The sequence below is a fragment of the Bufo gargarizans genome, chromosome 6 (genome assembly GCF_014858855.1).
Source record: "Bufo gargarizans isolate SCDJY-AF-19 chromosome 6, ASM1485885v1, whole genome shotgun sequence".
NCBI lineage: Eukaryota > Metazoa > Chordata > Amphibia > Anura > Bufonidae > Bufo > Bufo gargarizans.
Window position 1 is genome coordinate 316,159,519 of NC_058085.1, and position 18,370 is coordinate 316,177,888.

Sequence of the window (18,370 nt, forward strand, 5' to 3'; positions counted from 1 at the left end):
CACCTACACGAGTTACCTTATGATTATCAAGCTGCAAGGTAACCCAAACTGACTCTAAATTGTTCTCGCTAACTTTTATCAAATTAGATTTTATGCTATCTTTCACATACAGGGCCACCCCTCCCCCTTCTTGCCTTCTCTGTCTTTCCTGTATAGAGAGAACCCTGGTATTGATATATCCCAGTCATTACTCCCCTTGAACCACGTCTCAGTAACAGCCAATACATCTATATTCTCAGATGCCATTATAGCCTCAAGTTCATTGATCTTATTCCCTAGACTGCGAGCATTTGTAGACAAGACTCTGAGCTTGTCATTTCTTAACCTTTGTGCTACTGGCCTCTTCTGGCATTGTTCCGGGGGGCAGTCGGACTGCTGGATTATCACTCTTTTGCCCCCCTTTCCTAGTTTAAATGCTCCTTAGCAAATACTTGGAACTGTTCACCGAGGACAGTCGTTCCCTTGAGAGAAAGATGCAAACCATCTTTCTTGTACAGTTCTTTTCCATTCCAACAAGAGCTAACATGAGACACAAAGCCAAACCCTTGGATCAGACACCATTCACCAAGCCATATATTGAATTCCTTAATGCGCATTTTCCTGTCATGCTGAAGGTTATGCACAGGCAAAACTGCAGAGAATGAAACAGTTGATGCAACCTCCTGTATATCCTTTCCAAGTGTGTGAAAAGCTTATTTCACCTTTGAAACCTCATTGCAAGCCAAATTGTTTGTTCTAAGATGGAGAATAACATCCACTTCCCTTTCCTGCTTTGCTTGCCTAACAATATTGAGTATCCGTCGTCTATCCCTGCTAGCGGTAGCACCAGGGAGACATCTCACAACACCATTCTCCTCAAACTTCACACCTCTTATGATGGAATCGCCCACCAACAGCTGCTTACTATCAATCCTCACCTTCTCCTTTTTGTCTTTGGCTGCAGTCTTACATACTTTAGGCATGGGAGATGATTGTTTCTCACCCACTGTGCTTGAGCCATCCCCCATGTTGCTCTTGCACTCTGAAAGTGCTGCAAATGAATTATGGAGAGCCACAGACTGTGGGACATGCCTTCTATCCACAACTCTGTCTACCAGAACCTACAGTAACCCATCTTCCATTTCTAGGGGGCCTCTGTGGCAGAGGCATTGCAATGTTCTCAGCCTGAGTTTGTTTAGTGGTTAATTTAAAAATCTCATATTTCAAAAAGGTAATTTCCTGCTGCATTATGGAGAGCTGTCTACAGATCAGACAGTATCCAAACCTCTGAAGAGTGGAACCTGAAATAAAAGCACAACAATTCCTGCACAGAACCAGGTCTGCCATTGTAAAGAGGGGAAAGATTTTAAACAAACAAATCTTACTTGTTTAGATTGTATCCACCTCCAGATTACCTCCTGAGTATCTCCAATGCTCTTGTAGATCAGCTCTTGGTAAAGCAGTCTTGGAAAAGCAGCAAGCTATGCACTAAGTACTTATGCACCTATCGAGTGGCTGCAGGTGCCCTCCTGAATACAACTGTATCACCATCCTTAGGACAGTGACTCAGTTTAATACTGTGGTAAGGGAGGCAGTTTTTTGTGCTGCACTGTGGTATTTTCCTCTGTTGAGGCAGTAAATTGTGCTGCACTGTGGTATTTGCTTCTATTGAGGCAGTATATTGTGTTGCACTATGATATCTGCCTCTGTTGAGGCAGTATATTGTGTTGCACTGTGGTATTTGATTCTGTTGAGGCAATATATTGTGCTCCGCTGTGGTATTTGCCTCTGTTGAGGCAGTATATTGTGCTGCACTGTGGTATTTGCTTCTGTTGAGGCAGTATATTGTGCTGCACTGTGTTATTTGCTTCTGTTGAGGCAATATATTGTGCTGCACTGTGGTATTTGCTTCTGTTGAGGCAGTATATTGTGCTGCACTGTGATATTTGCCGCTGTTGAGGCAGTATATTGTACTGCATTGTGGTATTTGCTTCTCTTGAGGCAGTATATTGTACTGCATTGTGGTATTTGCTTCTCTTGAGGCAGTATATTGTGCTGCACTGTGGTATTTGTTTCTGTTGAGGCAGTATATTGTGCTGCACCGTGGTATTTGCCTTTGTTGAGGCAGTATATTGTGCTGCATTGTGGCATTTGCTTCTGTTGAGGCAGTATATTGTGCTCCGCTGTGGTATTTGCTTCTGTTGAGGCAGTATATTGTGCTGCACTGAGGTATTTGCTTCCATCGAGGCAGTATATTGTGTTGCACTGTGGTATTTGCTTCTGTTGAGGCAATATATTGTGCTGCACTGTGGTATTTGCTTCTGTTGAGGCGGTACATTGTGCTGCACTGTGGTATTTGCTTCTGTTGAGGCAGTATATTGTGCTGCATTGTGGTATTTGCTTCAGTTGAGGCAGTATATTGTGCTGCACTGTGGTATTTGCTTCTGTTGAGGCAGTATATTGTGCTGCACTGTGGTATTTGCTTCTGTTGAGGCAGTATATTGTGCTGCATTGTGGTATTTGCTTCAGTTGAGGCAGTATATTGTGCTGCACTGTGGTATTTGCTTCTGTTGAGGCAGTATATTGTGCTGCATTGTGGTATTTGCTTCTGTTGAGGCAGTATATTGTGCTGCATTGTGGTATTTGCTTCAGTTGAGGCAGTATATTGTGCTGCACTGTGGTATTTGCTTCTGTTGAGGCAGTATATTGTGCTGCACTGTGGTATTTGCTTCTGTTGAGGCGGTACATTGTGCTGCACTGTGGTATTTGCTTCTGTTGAGGCAGTATATTGTGCTGCACTGTGGTATTTGCTTCTGTTGAGGCAGTATATTGTGCTGCACTGTGGTATTTGCTTCTGTTGAGGCGGTACATTGTGCTGCACTGTGGTATTTGCTTCTGTTGAGGCAGTATATTGTGCTGCACTGTGGTATTTGCTTCTGTTGAGGCGGTACATTGTGCTGCACTGAGGTATTTGCTTCTGTTGAGGCGGTACATTGTGCTGCACTGAGGTATTTGCTTCTGTTGAGGCAGTATATTGTGCTGCACTGTGGTATTTGCTTCTGTTGAGGCGGTACATTGTGCTGCACTGTGGTATTTGCTTCTGTTGAGGCAGTATATTGTGCTGCACTGTGGTATTTGCTTCTGTTGAGGCGGTACATTGTGCTGCACTGAGGTATTTGCTTCTGTTGAGGCGGTACATTGTGCTGCACTGAGGTATTTGCTTCTGTTGAGGCGGTACATTGTGCTGCACTGAGGTATTTGCTTCTGTTGAGGCAGTATATTGTGCTGCACTCCAGTATTGCAGGCTCCACCTACTTCTGTTGGCCATGCTTACTTGTGTTGCCCCACCTTCTGTCAATATGGACTCGCTTACTTTTAGGGTTTTTTTCCAGGGCCAGTTTAAGTTCCCAGTCCGCCCATATGTAATGGTAGCCTTCTGTAATGAACGGTGGCTGGCAATGCACTTACATAACTGAGTTTACTCTGTGTTCTGTACAAACATTTCAGACAAACTAAATATAGCTGCATGCTATAGACCCGCCGCATTGAAGAAGCACCTGTTTCTTCTCCTCTGTATTGTTTAAGAATTGGTTTTGTCCAGTCATTTATTTAAATGTCGTTATGTGATAAAACATTAAAAAAATATATATTTTACACAGTGCCTACAGCTGTGTACAGGATTGTAATAATAGCAATAATGCACATTATTTATTTATTATCCCCATTTATATAGCGCTGACATATTCCGCAGCGCTTTACAGACATTAGCATCACTTGCTGTCCCCAATGGAGCTCACAACCTAAGTCTGTCTTTGGAGTGTGGGAGGAAATCAGAGCCACCGGAGGAAGCCCACGCAAACACGCGGAAAACATACAAACTCAGTGCAGATGTTGTCCTTGGTCAGATTCGAACCTAGGACCCCTTTACATTGCAATTTTTTGATGGGACTCAAGTGAACCCATGCTACTGCCGTTTCGCACTTGTATGCGCTTCCTCTGGCCTCGGTCTGTATGTTAGTGCAATGCAGGTCTTAATACCTCACCTGGTGCTCAACCCGCCCACAGGTGAGGTCGTCACTCTCTACACTGGGAGGTTACTAACAGTAAAGACCGGAGTGAACCACATATATCCACAGATCCTTTACACAAAAGAACGCCAACCTGATATCCAAAACCAACACAAAAAAAAACTATCTACAAAAACACTCCCATGTCCAATTTTTCATGAAGTCCCAGGGGTCCTGTTGTTCCGGAACGGAGTATCCACCTTCCTTCTCTCCTCAGTAGTTCCCACTCTCTGTCGACCCCTTGTGGTGGAGGTGGCACTACCTCCACTCCTGCAAACCTCAGAACTCTATGATCTCCACCGTGGGCCTCATTCACATGTTGTATAAGACGGGGAACCCCTCTGCCAGTATTTAAGGTATTTAGATGTTCACGGAACCTCTCAAACATACTGCGGATGGTTTTCCCAATATAGAATCTCCCGCATATACAAGATACAGTTCTGATCAAAAGTTTAAGACCACTTGAAAAATGGCAAAAAATCCTATTTAGCATGGCTGGATCTTAACAAGGTTCCAAGTAGAGCTTCAACCTGCAACAAGAAGAAATGGGAGTGAGACAAAAAACATTTTGAGCATTCAATTTAATGAAAACAATGAATAAACTAAAAAAGGTTGTTTTTCAGCTGATCAAATGTTTAGGACCACATGCCTTTAAAAGGCCAAATCTGTGCAAAGATGTAGATTCATTGTCATTTTCTGTCAGGTAGTCACACGTTGTGATGGCAAAGGCAAAAAAACTCTCCCTTTCTGAACGTTGGGTTGTTGAACTGCATAAGCAGGGTCTCTCACAGCGCGCCATCGCTGCTGAGGTGGGACACAGTAAGACACTCATACAAGTGCGAAACGGCTGTTGCCGATTTTTTACATTTGCATTCTATGTTGTCTGTCCCGCTGACCCAGCTTTTAACAATGGAAGAATAAAAAAGGTTTTTTTACATCCGAAGGTGAGTGCCGCAATTTCCTTTTTCTTGTGCACTAAACCTAATTGTTAGTTAGCTGTAAACTCAGCTCCAGTAGGGGCAGAAACTAACTGCTATGATTAGGGATGAGAGAATCGACTTATGATGAAACATCCGAAGTCGATTCGCATAAAACTTTGTTTCAATACTGTATGGAGCGAGTGAGACTTTGCGAAGTAATAACTTCGGCTCATCGGAGCCAATACATTCTAATACTGTACGGAGCTCCGTAAAGTATTGAAACAAAGTTTGATGCGAATCAACTTCGGATGTTTAATCTTAAGTCGATTCGCTCATCCCTAGCTTTGATGCCTCACTTACACTGCACACAGAGAAGAGGAGATCCTCCACCTATATCTCAGTAGCACATTCTCAGAAGCAGCAGCACAGAGTGCAATATAAAACAGTACTAAGCAATGTAGCTGTGAATTCAGCACTGATGTGAGACAGTTAAACACAATGTAACCAGCAGAGTCTCTGCTTCTTTTTCTCACTTAAACTCCTTTCGCTTTCTCCTCTACTTCTCCTCTTCATAGACTTCTGTGGGCAGCAGCTGTAATCTGATCAATCAGTGAAGCTGAAAAACTGTCTTTTCTCTGCCTCTTTCAACAGGGATTATAGCAGCGAATTGAGGCTGAATGATGAGTGCAGGGGGGGGGGGGGGCTGATAAGTGGAAAAAGAGCAGTTTTTCTCTGATATAATGCAAACTACTGGCCGAGATCCCACCGGCGCACTGCATGGAGCGATGCGCATGCGCCGGCGGGATCTCGGCCAGTACAATGGATGACGCAAGAGGCTTACAGGATGGGCCAAGCAACAGGCTAGGGAGGGGTTATGCGAGAAGAGGGCCTGAGCACTTTCAGCCTGAACGCCGCCCCATATTATGGAAATTATTCAATCAAATATGAAATAGTAGCAATATTTACATGTTGTGCTTAGACAATGAGATAATCTTTACAATCTATTACTTTTGTAGTGACGTATGGGATGACGAGCTCTAACACCTACTATTACACTAATGTCATGTCTACACTTTTCCTGAACACGCCATCTGATACTGGGGTTACATTCCAGAATATTGGCAGCATGACAGATTTTTGGTCGGTGAGTACCAATATTTTATAATTTTCATCAGTTCCCATTAGAATAACACTCATGGGGTAAGGGCACTCAACACTCAAGTGTGCTCGAGGCTCCTGGGCAAAATTTGTACTAGACTTTCCAGTGTGACCAGACTTGGGTGTGGAAACAGGGATCCTGGTAACCACAGTTGAACATTACCAAATCAAACATTTATGCCATAAAGCATAGGATATCAGCAAGTACATGTGGAGCTGTGTGCTATGCACACTGTACAATACACAAACTAAAGAGCCAGAGGCCACAGGGAGAGCACCCATGGTATAAATAAAGATTCCCATCCTGTCATAATTATAGGCTAGGATAGGCTTGATGCACATCCGGTGCAGAGGTTTCGGCAAGAGAGTCCGTCTCAGATTCTGCCCCAAAAAAATGCCAACCCCCGTGTTCAGCTGCATTTTGTCCAGCGGAATGGACCCAGTGAACTCCATTATAGTGAATGGGACCCATCGAGTGCCGGTGGTGTCTGTCATAAAGACGGATCCAGTAAGTCTGGTATTATGTTCCTATCCTATAGCAGAATTTAAATGTCCATGTGAACCTATCCTAAGCAGTTCAGATACAGTAAGGCACCAAGGTGGGTGTGATTACCGTCTGTGGCACTACCAATAGAGACCCAAACAACATCCCTGGAGCCCAAACCATAAAGCAGCAAGCTGGTGAAGGGGTGGGACAGCTTCAAAACTTTGTTCTGAGATCCATAGGTCTCTAGTTATGCCCTGCTGTTTTTATTATCTTTTTTTGAAATGTTACTTTGTAAGGCATGTGGGTGAAAGTTTCATTGCATTGAGAACTTCTTATTCATAGTCCTGTACACAAAGATTACACAATGTTCCATGTAGTGCTTTCATTCATTTTGAATTCATACTGGTTGTCAGGTTTTATATGTTTTGTTATGGGATGTTGAGCAACCATATAACCTGTATATGCTTTTTAAATTACCTGTAAATTATATTTACACCTGTATTATAAATGATTATAGACATACTAATATAAGGCCAATGTCAAGAACAGCATTTTTTAACCACATTCAGGTGTGCATCCTAAAGTGAAGACATAAAAATAGCCTGGTTAATATATAGTATGTCTATCTATCAGGATGGTGTCTAGTGTCAATTAATGGGGTTATCCCATGTTGAATGTAAAAAATGGAAACCAGACGTCATTATACTGCATGCCAATATCTTTCAAACAAAGCTAGAACCAGCCCTGTCCCTCACATGGATCCAGAGACTGTGAGTATAAAATCCATATCACAGATTATTATTTGCTGCATATTTTCTTCTGCACCATGGCAAAACTGCACCTAATCCATCCCGTGTGGCCATACCCATAAAGGGGTTTTCCCACAATCGTTTTCACCTATACGAGGTGATAAATGCCTGAGCGTGGGCACTTGAGACCAGCGCTCTACTGATCGTAGGGGATCTCAGGGGACAATGCCACTTGTATTATAACAGGTGTATCGCCAAGTAACCAGCACTAATGTGGTACTAGGTAGCAGTAATAATGATAACCAATGAAATCTCTATTATATCGGGTAATCAGAACACTAACTGTTTCCCCACTTCTATCTACCAGTATGCACAGGGACCATTACTTAACGGCCTTTACTGGACAAATTGGTACAATAACGCTTCTCTAGACAACTCTCAGAACTCATTTATATACTATGAAAACCTGCTGCTTGGAGTCCCCCGAATGCGACAGCTGAAAGTCGAAAACAATTCGTGCGTTGTGTATAAGGATTTTAGAGAAGATATCTTTGGCTGCTATGATACGTATTCTGAGGACGAAGAGGACAAAAATCCATTTGGGTTAATTAATGGGACAGCGTAAGTACTACACTGAAGTACTATGCCATTACTGTTACATATACTGTACATTACTGCTGGCTTATCAGTAATACACATTATTCTGTACCAACTTTTGGGAAGGCATGTAATAATGTCACTTAATTTTCACTTATGTTAGTGGTTAACTGTACAAAATAAAGTAATACATGATGGATCTGTGTGTCCAGGATGCTGTTGTCTTCTCCCTGCAAACAGCCTTGGGTATGCTTTCCTTTCTATCTAAAGCCCATATGAGCTGCTTTCTTTGAATACACACTCATCTGCCATGCACAATCTTTAGCTGCTATCTCCTAGGGGGAATTCACATGACTGCATGTATCTCACAGTCTGCAAAACGCTCATCGACTTCAGAGGGTCTGTGGTCCACACTTGGTGGCCAAATATGCCATGTTCCATCTTTTTGCAGAACGGACATACAGATGAGGAAAGCACACAGATCATCCATGTGCTTTCCGCGTCCGTATGTCTGTTCCCCAAAAAGATAGAATATGTCCATAAAATGCAGATCACAGAGCCATTAAGGTCAATGAGTCTAAAAAATAAAAAAAAAGAAGCAAAATAGATACGGTTGTGTGCATGAGGCCTTAAAGGAGGTCTGTCAGCAATTTTGACCATCCAGACAGAGATCGCCTTGAGGTTTGGCAGACGGGCCCAAATATAAAACAAGCGTAGCATTAGCACCAGAATATTTTCTACAACTATGGTGGTATTGTGCGTTATTTGGTATGCAGAGTGCTGTTGCATTGTGTTTTTTTTTTAGGTGAGTTCAGGTACAGTAATTACCTACTGCACAGTTTGGCCCTAATCAGCATAGCTGCCAAAAGTCCCAAATTTTCTTTAGGGACAATCACAGCAAATTTGGCCAGTCTTGGCCCAAAAATGGACATGGCATTTGTAACCCCCCCAGTGGGTTTGGACTTAAATACCCCGAATTTACCAACAAAAATATTGGTAAGGGCTCATGAACATGGCAGAAGTTTCTGTCCACACCCGATCTGCATTTTTTGCGGATTGGATGCAGACCCATTAATTTCAATGGGGCCTCAAAAGATGCCGACAGCACACCGCGTACTGTCCGCATCTGCACGCCCGTTCCGTGGCCCCGCCAAATAGAACATGTCCTATTCTTCTCTGTTTTGCATTTACATTTCTGCAGAAGTAAAAAAAAATGGCAGCATGCACTCGGCCAGGATCCGCAATTTGCGGACCGCAAAACAATTACAGATGTGTTCATGATCCCTAATTATGTAAATGGAGTTGACATGTATTGCACTGCTGAATGTGACCTCGGAGGTGTTCTTGGGGACATATGTTTTGGCCACAATAAAGGGGAAAGGAAAGATAACATAAATTTTATGTCATTCATATAAAAAATTGGAAAGTAACAGATCTTTTATATTTTTTTTTTTCTTGCCAGGTGGACATATTTTACAGAGAAAGAACTAGGAGGCTCTTCCCACTGGGGTAAAATAGCGACTTACAGCGGAGGAGGTTACTACATAGATTTTCAGCTGACAAAACAAGCAACGTTAAAGACTCTGCAAACTCTAAAACATAACCTGTGGCTGGACAGAGGAACTCGAGCAATTTTTATTGACTTTTCAGTGTATAATGCCAACATCAATCTATTCTGCGTTTTAAGGTACGTAAGTACACATCGTACATGATCCAATGTGAAATAAAAGACAATTAGGTGTTTACTACTAGGTGCAGAGCATGCTGTTATCCGTATTCTGCGCCAATTAAAGGGAATCTGTCACCAGCGGTCTACCTATCCAACTGTTTGCACAGACACTTAGCTGTGGGCATAGAAGTCAGTAGAGCTTGAGTACAACAAGAGCAACGGTGATGCCCTCATTGCACTAAAGGCCTAATTTGCATATTAGGAAAAAGTATCAGAACTCAGGAACAGAGCCTCGGATCAAAAAAAGAAAAACAGCATTTTAGTCAGGTGAACCAAAGCTAAGTGTCTATGCAAAGAGCTGGGCAGGGAGGTCGCTGGTGACAGATTCCCATTAAATAGGAGAGGACAGTTGAAGACAATTATACCTAATTTAATAAAAAAAAAAAAAAAAAAAAAAAACAACCATGGGTGTCAATTGCCGGATAAATATACACTACAGTAGTGCGGCTATATAATCAGACTTCCCAACATTTATATGTAACTGGACAAGCTTTTTATTGGTACAAGAAAATACGAGAGAACTAAAGCTCATAGACGTCCAATAATGTAAAATAGTATACTTTATTAGTTACAAAATTAATTAATAATAAATACTATAACATTTTTTTATGGTATTTATTATTAATTGATTTTGTAACTAATAAAGTATACTATTTTACATTATTGGACGTCTATGAGCTTTAGTTCTCTCGTATTTTCTAATTTAATAAAAGACTCACGTCTCTTAAAAAATCAGCTTTTAGAATTGTTTGGTTTTCTCTTTTACATCTGATAATTTGCACCTTCTTTAACCGTCCCCTTTGATAAATGAGGTTGAGGCTTCTTTCACGCATAGAGCTGAATGTTTTTTCGCAATTTTGTGTTTTTAGTGGCTTTTTTGGTGCAATTTTTTTGGGGGGTAAAAATACTAGCTCCAGATGTTAGCTGAAGGTCTATGGCGAATATGCAGCACAGGACACACAAGTGTTTTTTTTTGCTCCTGTTGTCTTTGTTATTAGGTGGTGTTCATCTTTCTGGCTTCTTTTCAGAAATGCAGCATGCTGGTGCTCTTAGGCTGGTTTCACACGGGCGTTGCGGAAAAATGTGCGGGTGCGTTGCGGAAACACCCGCGATTTTTCCGCGCGAGTGCAAAACATTGTAATGCGTTTTGCACTCGCGTGAGAAAAATCGCGCATGTTTGGTACCCAAACCCGAACTTCTTCACAGAAGTTCGGGCTTGGGATTGATGTTCTGAAGATTGTATTATTTTCCCTTATAACATGGTTATAAGGGAAAATAATAGCATTCTGAATACAGAATGCTTAGTATAATAGCGCTGGAAGGGTTAAAAAAAATAAAAAAGTTAACTCACCTTATCCCCATGATCGTGTAGATCCCGGTCTGTTCTTTAGCTGTGGGCTGAATGACCTTTGGTGATGTCAGATCACATGCTCCAATCACATGGTCCATCACCATGGTGATGGAGCATGTGATCTGACATCACCACAGGTCCTTTAGCCACAGCTAAAGAACAGACCGACCGGGAACTAGGCGATCATGGGGATAAGGTGAGTTAACTTTTTTTTATTTTTTTTAACCCTCCCAGCGCTATTATACTAAGCATTCTGTAGTCAGAATGCTATTATTTTCCCTTATAACCATGTTATAAGGGAAAATAATACAGTGAATAGACTGTCACCTAGAACCCATGCGTGGAAATCGCACCGCATCCGCACTTGCTTGCGGATGCTTGCGATTTTCACGCAACCCCATTCATTTCTATGGGGCCTGCGTTACGTGAAAAACGCTGAATATAGAACATGCTGCGATTTTCACGCAACGCATAAGTGATGCGTGAAAATCACCGCTCATGTGAACAGCCCCATAGAAATGAATGGGTCAGGATTCAGTGCGGGTGCAATGTGTTCAACTCACGCATCGCACCCGCGCGGAAATCTCGCCCGTGTGAAAGGGGCCTTACCCTGGGTTCACACCTGAGCGTTTTACAGCGCGTTCAAACAGCGCTGTAAAACGCTCAAGACATGAAATCCAATGCTTCCCTATGGGAATGGTTCACACCTGGGCGTTTTACAGCGCGTACGAACGCGCTGTAAAACGCCCGACGCTCAAACAAGTACTTGAGCTTCTTTGGGGCGTTTTGACGCGCGTTTGTGGCCATAGGACACTGCAGTCAATGACACAAACGCGCGTCAAACGCGCGTTTACTATTACAAAAAACGCGCATAAGAACGCGCGACAAAAACGCGCGTAAAACGCGCGTTTGAGAAACGCTCAGGTGTGAACCCAGGGTTAGGGTACTTTTACACTTGCGGCAGAGTGATCCGGCAAGCAGTTCCGTCGCCAGAACTGCCTGCCGGATCTGTCGAAACGTATGCCAACTGATGGCATTAGTAAGACTGATCAGGATCCTGATCCATCTTACAAATGCATTGAAATGCCGTATCCGTCTTTCCGGTGTCATCCGGAAAAACGGATCCGGGATTTATTTATTTTTCACCTTTTTTCGGTCTGTGCAGGTATTTTGAATGCCGGATCCGGCACTAATACATTCCTATGGAAAAAAATGCTGGATCCGGCATTCAGGCAAGTGTTCAGTTTTTTTGGCCGGAGATAAAACCGTAGCATGCTGCGGTATTATCTCCATACTGAACAGTCAAAAAGACTGAACTGAAGACATCCTGATGCATTCTGAACGGATTGCTCTCAATTCAGAATGCATGGGGATTAAACTGATCAGTTATTTTCCGGTATAGAGCCCCTAGGAACTCTATGGCGGAAAAGAAAAACGCTAGTGTGAAAGTACCCTTTTTAAGGTATTTTAACATTACCTTGTTTATAGGGAAAAAATGCTATGAAGAAAATGCTAGTGGGCAAAGACAGCAAATACAATGGGCCAGATTTACTAATCCTAAAGATGGTGTAAGCTTTGGCCGGCGGTCTAGACCTGCTCCAGATTTATCACAGGGGCTCAGTCTGGAAGATAAATCTGGTGCAGGAAGAGACACTTTTCTCTAACTCTATACCAACTATTGGTTGGCTTACTTTGAGACAGATTTTAATGACAGAATTGTGGCACAATTTTGGATCAAACCAGCACGTCCTTTGTCAAGCATATCAGAAAAAGAGAAGAAACCCTAGATGCGCTAAACTGCACCAACTTTTTTGACAGATTTTTTATGCAGGTTCTTGACGCCCAAAAAAATGCCTAAACAAAAAGCAGCACAAAAAACCCTATGTGCTTATACTGGTGTTTTATCAGCCCCCCAAAAATGCTAATTTGAGTTTGTAGTTACCCTAAATGTATACTTAAAGAGGAACTTTCATCTGTTTAACCCTAGTCTAATAAGGGCCTAACTTTTTTGTTTTTTAAAAGACCCCCCCCCCCCCCCCCGTTCGTCCCTGTCTGTGAGCGCATCCAATCAGAGCGCACCGCTCATAGCCAGGAAGGAGCTCATTCTCCCTGGCTATGAGCGGTACGCTTTGATTGGATGCGCTCACAACTAGGGAGAAGAGAACCGCTCCAGTCTCTGCCTAGTATAACCAAGTCCGCTAATTATAATATAAGGCGCCGAAATCAACAGGGACAACAGCGGACGAACAGAGGTTTTTAAAAAAAAAAATAATAATAACTGTGCAATGACATCAGTGTGGGCCGCCCTATAAGGTAAGACCCTGATTAGACTAGGGTTAAACAGATGAAAGGTCCTCTTTAAAAGGGTTGGCCACCTGCCTAGATCTGTAAGAGGAAGCATACTTCCCTGCCACTAGGTCCTGGCTCCTGCACCACCCATCATCGTCTGCTTATCTTGCGTCCCGTCATCATCCATTTTGATGGTGCTGCAGCCAATGACTAGCTGCAGCGGTGACCTGCCTCTCTTGCATCACGTGACCAATTGATATGATGCTGCAGCGGCGTCAAAGCAGATGTTGACAGCAGATGACCTGAGTGAGGCAGCCAAGGTCAGAAAGTGAAGGAACCAGAACCCAGCAGCGGGGAGCAGATAAGTATGCTTCTCTTTACAGGTGTAGCCGGGAGAGGGGGAAGGTGGTTCTTCCAGCAAAAGAAAAACCTTTAAAGCTTGACCATTGCAACTTTTTTCTTTTTTAGAGAAAATAAATGTCCTAAAGTTTAGCAATTTTCTTGAAAATCTTAGATGCAATTTCTACCAATATCAGATATGAACTGTATTGTAAATGTGGCCAATGTGTTGGTCAATTTACTGATGAAAGAAGGCTTTGGGTTCAAGGATGAGATAATGCATGTGGCTGACCGCACACAACCAAACCAGTTCCGTCCACAACAGGAACGCCTGCATGGTTTTGCAGTAAAATCATGGGACTATTGGCTCATGCAGGTGGGTAGAGCTTTGGGTGAAGCTTGCCATGTGCATTCATCCTACCCTAAGAGTATAGGCGGTGGGGTCAGGAAACATAAAATTTTCGTTTGAAGGGGAATACAAGTATAGAAAGAACCTTCAATTTATATTTCCATATTTGTGCCTCTTTCTACAGACTTGTGGTGGAGTTTCCAGCTACCGGCGGTGCCATACCATCTTGGCAGATTCGTACAGTCAAGCTAATTCGATACGTCAGCAACTGGGATTATTTTATCATTGCCTGTGAAATTATCTTCTGCGTGTTCATCTTTTACTATGTGGTGGAGGAGATTCTGGAGCTGAGAATACATAGATTTAAATATTTCGCAAGTATCTGGAACATTCTGGATGTTGTGGTTATAATGGTGAGGATACTTTTTAAATCATCTAGCACAGTGTTTCCCAACCAGTGTGCCTCCAGCTGTTGCAAAACTACAACTCCCAGCATGCCTTGACAGCCTTTGGCTGTGCGGGCATGCTGGGAGTTGTAGTTTTGCAACAGCTGGAGGCACACTGGTTGGGAAACACTGATCTAGCATATATACCCCGTGTTGCCCAGATGTCTATCTATCTAGAGTATATAAATATTTTCTAATGCTATTTCTTACCTAGAAATACTCATTGTTGTCTTTGGCTCAATTAGAGGGTAGGTAAAGAAAACCTTCACCATTTTTTAAATAATTTATTTGTTTTTTTCTTTAAAGTCCTCCATATACATTAGCATATTGTTGCTCGAACCCACCATTCTTGATGGATTCAGCCGGCAGTTTCAAGTGTATGGGGAAATGTCAACTAATTTGTCGGGGGAGAGAAAGATTGGATTAAATTATTATTTTCGCCTGATCTTTTGTTTTCCCTGAAGGGAAGTCTCTGGCAGTGGCTTTTCCTCTCTAACCATTAAAGGGTGTCTGTCACCTACTTTACACCTATTAAAGGGGTTTTCCAAGATTTTTATACTGATGACCTATCCTCAGGATAGGTCATCAGTATCTGATCAATGGGGGGGCCGACACCCGGGACCCCTGCCGATCAGCTGTCCTGTGAGCACTGCTGCCTTCTCTCTGCTCACCAAGCACAGCGCTGTACATTGTATATTGGCTGTGCTTGGTATTGTAGCTCAGACCGATTGACTTAAATGGGGCTGAGCAGCTCCTTGTCCACGTGACACATGAACGTGTTTTTCAATCGGCCTAGGAAAAGATGATAGAAGGCCACTGCCTTCTCAGAGTATTGGACCCCCACCAATCAGATACTGATGACCTATACTGAGGATAGGCTATCAGTAAAAAAAAATCTCAGAAAACTCCTTTAAACTGTCATCATTGTCCTGTAGCCTAGGTAATATAAACAGTTAACTTCCCGTACCCTTTCTTTCTGCTTTCTGTGTATCTCATATTGAAAAAATTAAGTTTGATGATATATGCTAATGATTTGCGAGTTCCTGGTGGCGATCCCCACTAATGCAAGTCCCATGTCCTCCAGAGACTGCTATTTATCTCTCCTCCCATGTTTCAGTGACGTAAGGACACTGGGATGTCTTACAGTGAAACATGGGAGGAGAAATCAACAGCAGTCTCTGGAGGGATTAGGCACTTGCATCAGTGGGGATCGCCACCAGGGCACTTGCAAATCATTAGCATATATGATTTTTAAAAATGAGATACACAGAAAACAGGAAGAAAGGTATGGTCTGTTAACTGTTCATATTACCTACAGGACAATGATAAACAGTTTAATATGTGTAAAGTAGGTGACCAACTACCTTTAAATACACATACATGTTCAGCAGGGCCAGGAGAGCTAGAATAGGTAATCAATTCAATATCAAGAAACCAGAAAACACCTTTATTGTCTGGCTAAGTTACTTAAAGCACACATAAGCAATAAATTATACAGTATGTCTGAACATCCATATGTGGGCAGGTCAAATCTCTGGAGCAACAGTGCTTGGACCATTGCCTTTCCAATGAGAAAGGATCTGATTATTATATTAAACATTTCCAGCTCAATATTATCTCTATATGGCCTATGTCACAGATCAGCGGATGTAAACCAACTGTGCCACTGACTGGCTATACTCTGGAGGGGCGTATCTAAGCAACTACCTGGTTTTCACTAGAGCCTCTGGTGGTGAGGATAGACTGAGTCAGTGGCAGCTGGTCCCGGCGGACCAGGAGGTACCTGAGTAGGTACCACAAGTATAAGCGTAATCAGGCAGGCGGGGTCATTACCAGGAGCAACAGTGCAGTACCGAAGGACGAGGCAGGGGGGTAGTCAGATGAGCAGAGACGTTACCAGGAGCAACGGTGCAGGACACAAGGATAAGGCAGAGACGTGGTCAGACAGGCAATAGATCAAAGCAGGCGGCACAGGAACAGGTCAGGCAATCCGGATCAGCAACGGGAGAGATGAATCAAACAGGCAGGGATCAGACGATAAGCAGAGTCAAGGAACGAAGTACAAGTCAGGAACACAAGTGGTTATCAGGCTCTTAAGCAAAAGACAAGGACCTTGACACTGAGGCATCTGGGAGAAGGGTTGAGCCACTTTAGTACCTGCAGGAGAGCCAAGGTTGGTTAGCGAGGTCACCTGACCTAACCCACACAGCCCAGGGAGTGATGCGCTCCGCCCTTAGAGCAGTGAAACATGAAACCAGCCGAACACAGGCTGTGAACAGGGCTGAGTGGAAGCTGTGGAGCGGAATCCTCAGAAGGAATAGCAGAACCCCGACAAAACCCAGGACTGCAGCGGTAAGCGGGGGAACAGCAGCGCCTCGCAGCCGCTGTTACTGCCTAATTTTTGCCCTATTCGTTGTATCGACGCCAACTGAGGTTAAGAAAGTTCAGATGTGATCCAGATGTTAGTTTGAGGTCTTATGCAGTTGGATTCATTCACATGATTATAGTGACTCTAAGGTGTCATGTACATAGCCATTTTACAACTTTGTTAGCCATATTAGAGCCCCTGTGGATAGGAGATAAGTTGTTGTTATGGTTTCTTTTTGTAAAAAATCATGGCATTGCATACCATATGTACAAAATTCTCCCATCAATACATATAGCAACCAACGGAGACTGTCTAGCAGCACATGAAAGCTGTGTGGCTACGTAATAGGGAACCAAGAGAAAAAATTGATTTTCACCAGAGAAATAATTTACAAAAACATTTAGGAACGAAAATAACAGGTTACAAAAAGCATAATCATAAGTAAAAAAAAAAATAATAGTTAAAAGACACCCATTTATTTGGAAGTGAATGTGATTACACCTATGACATATCCATGGTTAAGTGACTGATTCCATCTTCTTCAGCTTTCTCTTGTAGCCATTGCTTTTCATATCTTTCGGACTATTGAAGTGAATCGACTCATGGGATCGCTGCTGGAAAATCCCAAAATATATGCCGACTTTGAGTTTTTAGCATTTTGGCAAACACAGTACAACAACATGAATGCTGTCAATCTATTCTTCGCGTGGATTAAAGTAAGTGGACAATTCTGATCTTGAAGCTGAAAGGATCATTGGCAGATAAATAGTGGATAGATGACACCTCAGTGGTCAGCGATAGCAAAAAAACTAAAATGCAATTATATAGATATAATTGAAGTGTAGGTGATGAATAATGGATCACTAGGGGTCTGACCGCTAGGATCCCCACCGATTGCCAGTCCGTTCAGCAGAAATAATACAGCTAGGAGGAGTTTGAATGGAGTGGCAGCTGAATGACCCATTCAAAGTCTAAGACGCCTAGAGAAAGAGGGGGTCAATAACAGGCTGCTTATTAAGCCCTGCCTCTGGAAGACTCCGGGATTTCTTTAGACTCCCGGCTACCATGAAGACCGATTATAACCAACTGGGAGACATTGATAGGGTGACAGAGGTAGCCACCTCCCTTTTGTCTAACCTCTTAGAAGCTGCAGACACTATAGGGTGGTAATGGTCCAGTAGGTCTCTGTTACCAGTGATCTGTATACACCAATATGAAGAGACGACACAGATTGCCTCTTCTCTGCATGTTTTCCACCCCCCTACACAAGGAATCCCTGTGACATCAGCAATGACACCACAGGGTCATTTAAAGTAATGCATTTCTGGCAAAGGGGCCATGCATTAGTCTGTAAATGTATGTGGTGTGGGCGGGAAGGTATCAAACTGAACCATGGAAGAAGAGAAGTTTAAAGAGTAATAGGGGGAGATTTATCATTCCCTTTACATCTAAAAAATTGCGTTTTTAAAAATGGTCACATCTCCCCTTTTTTCGCCGTTCTCAACACTTTTCTAAAAAGGGGGTGTGGCAAGGGCAGGGAAG

General features: G+C 42.8%; 1 protein-coding gene across 1 annotated transcript in view; it reads left to right on the plus strand.

The window, feature by feature from the left end:
* The window catches only part of LOC122942175 (polycystic kidney disease 2-like 1 protein), a 75,857-nt gene that overhangs the window by 36,512 nt on the left and 20,975 nt on the right, over window positions 1–18,370 (plus strand). The window contains exons 3-7 of the mRNA XM_044299676.1: window positions 5,983–6,110; window positions 7,728–7,981; window positions 9,420–9,644; window positions 14,199–14,427; window positions 17,374–17,544. Coding sequence (XP_044155611.1) covers window positions 5,983–6,110; window positions 7,728–7,981; window positions 9,420–9,644; window positions 14,199–14,427; window positions 17,374–17,544 — 1,007 coding nt within the window. The remainder of the gene's footprint in view (window positions 1–5,982; window positions 6,111–7,727; window positions 7,982–9,419; window positions 9,645–14,198; window positions 14,428–17,373; window positions 17,545–18,370) is intronic.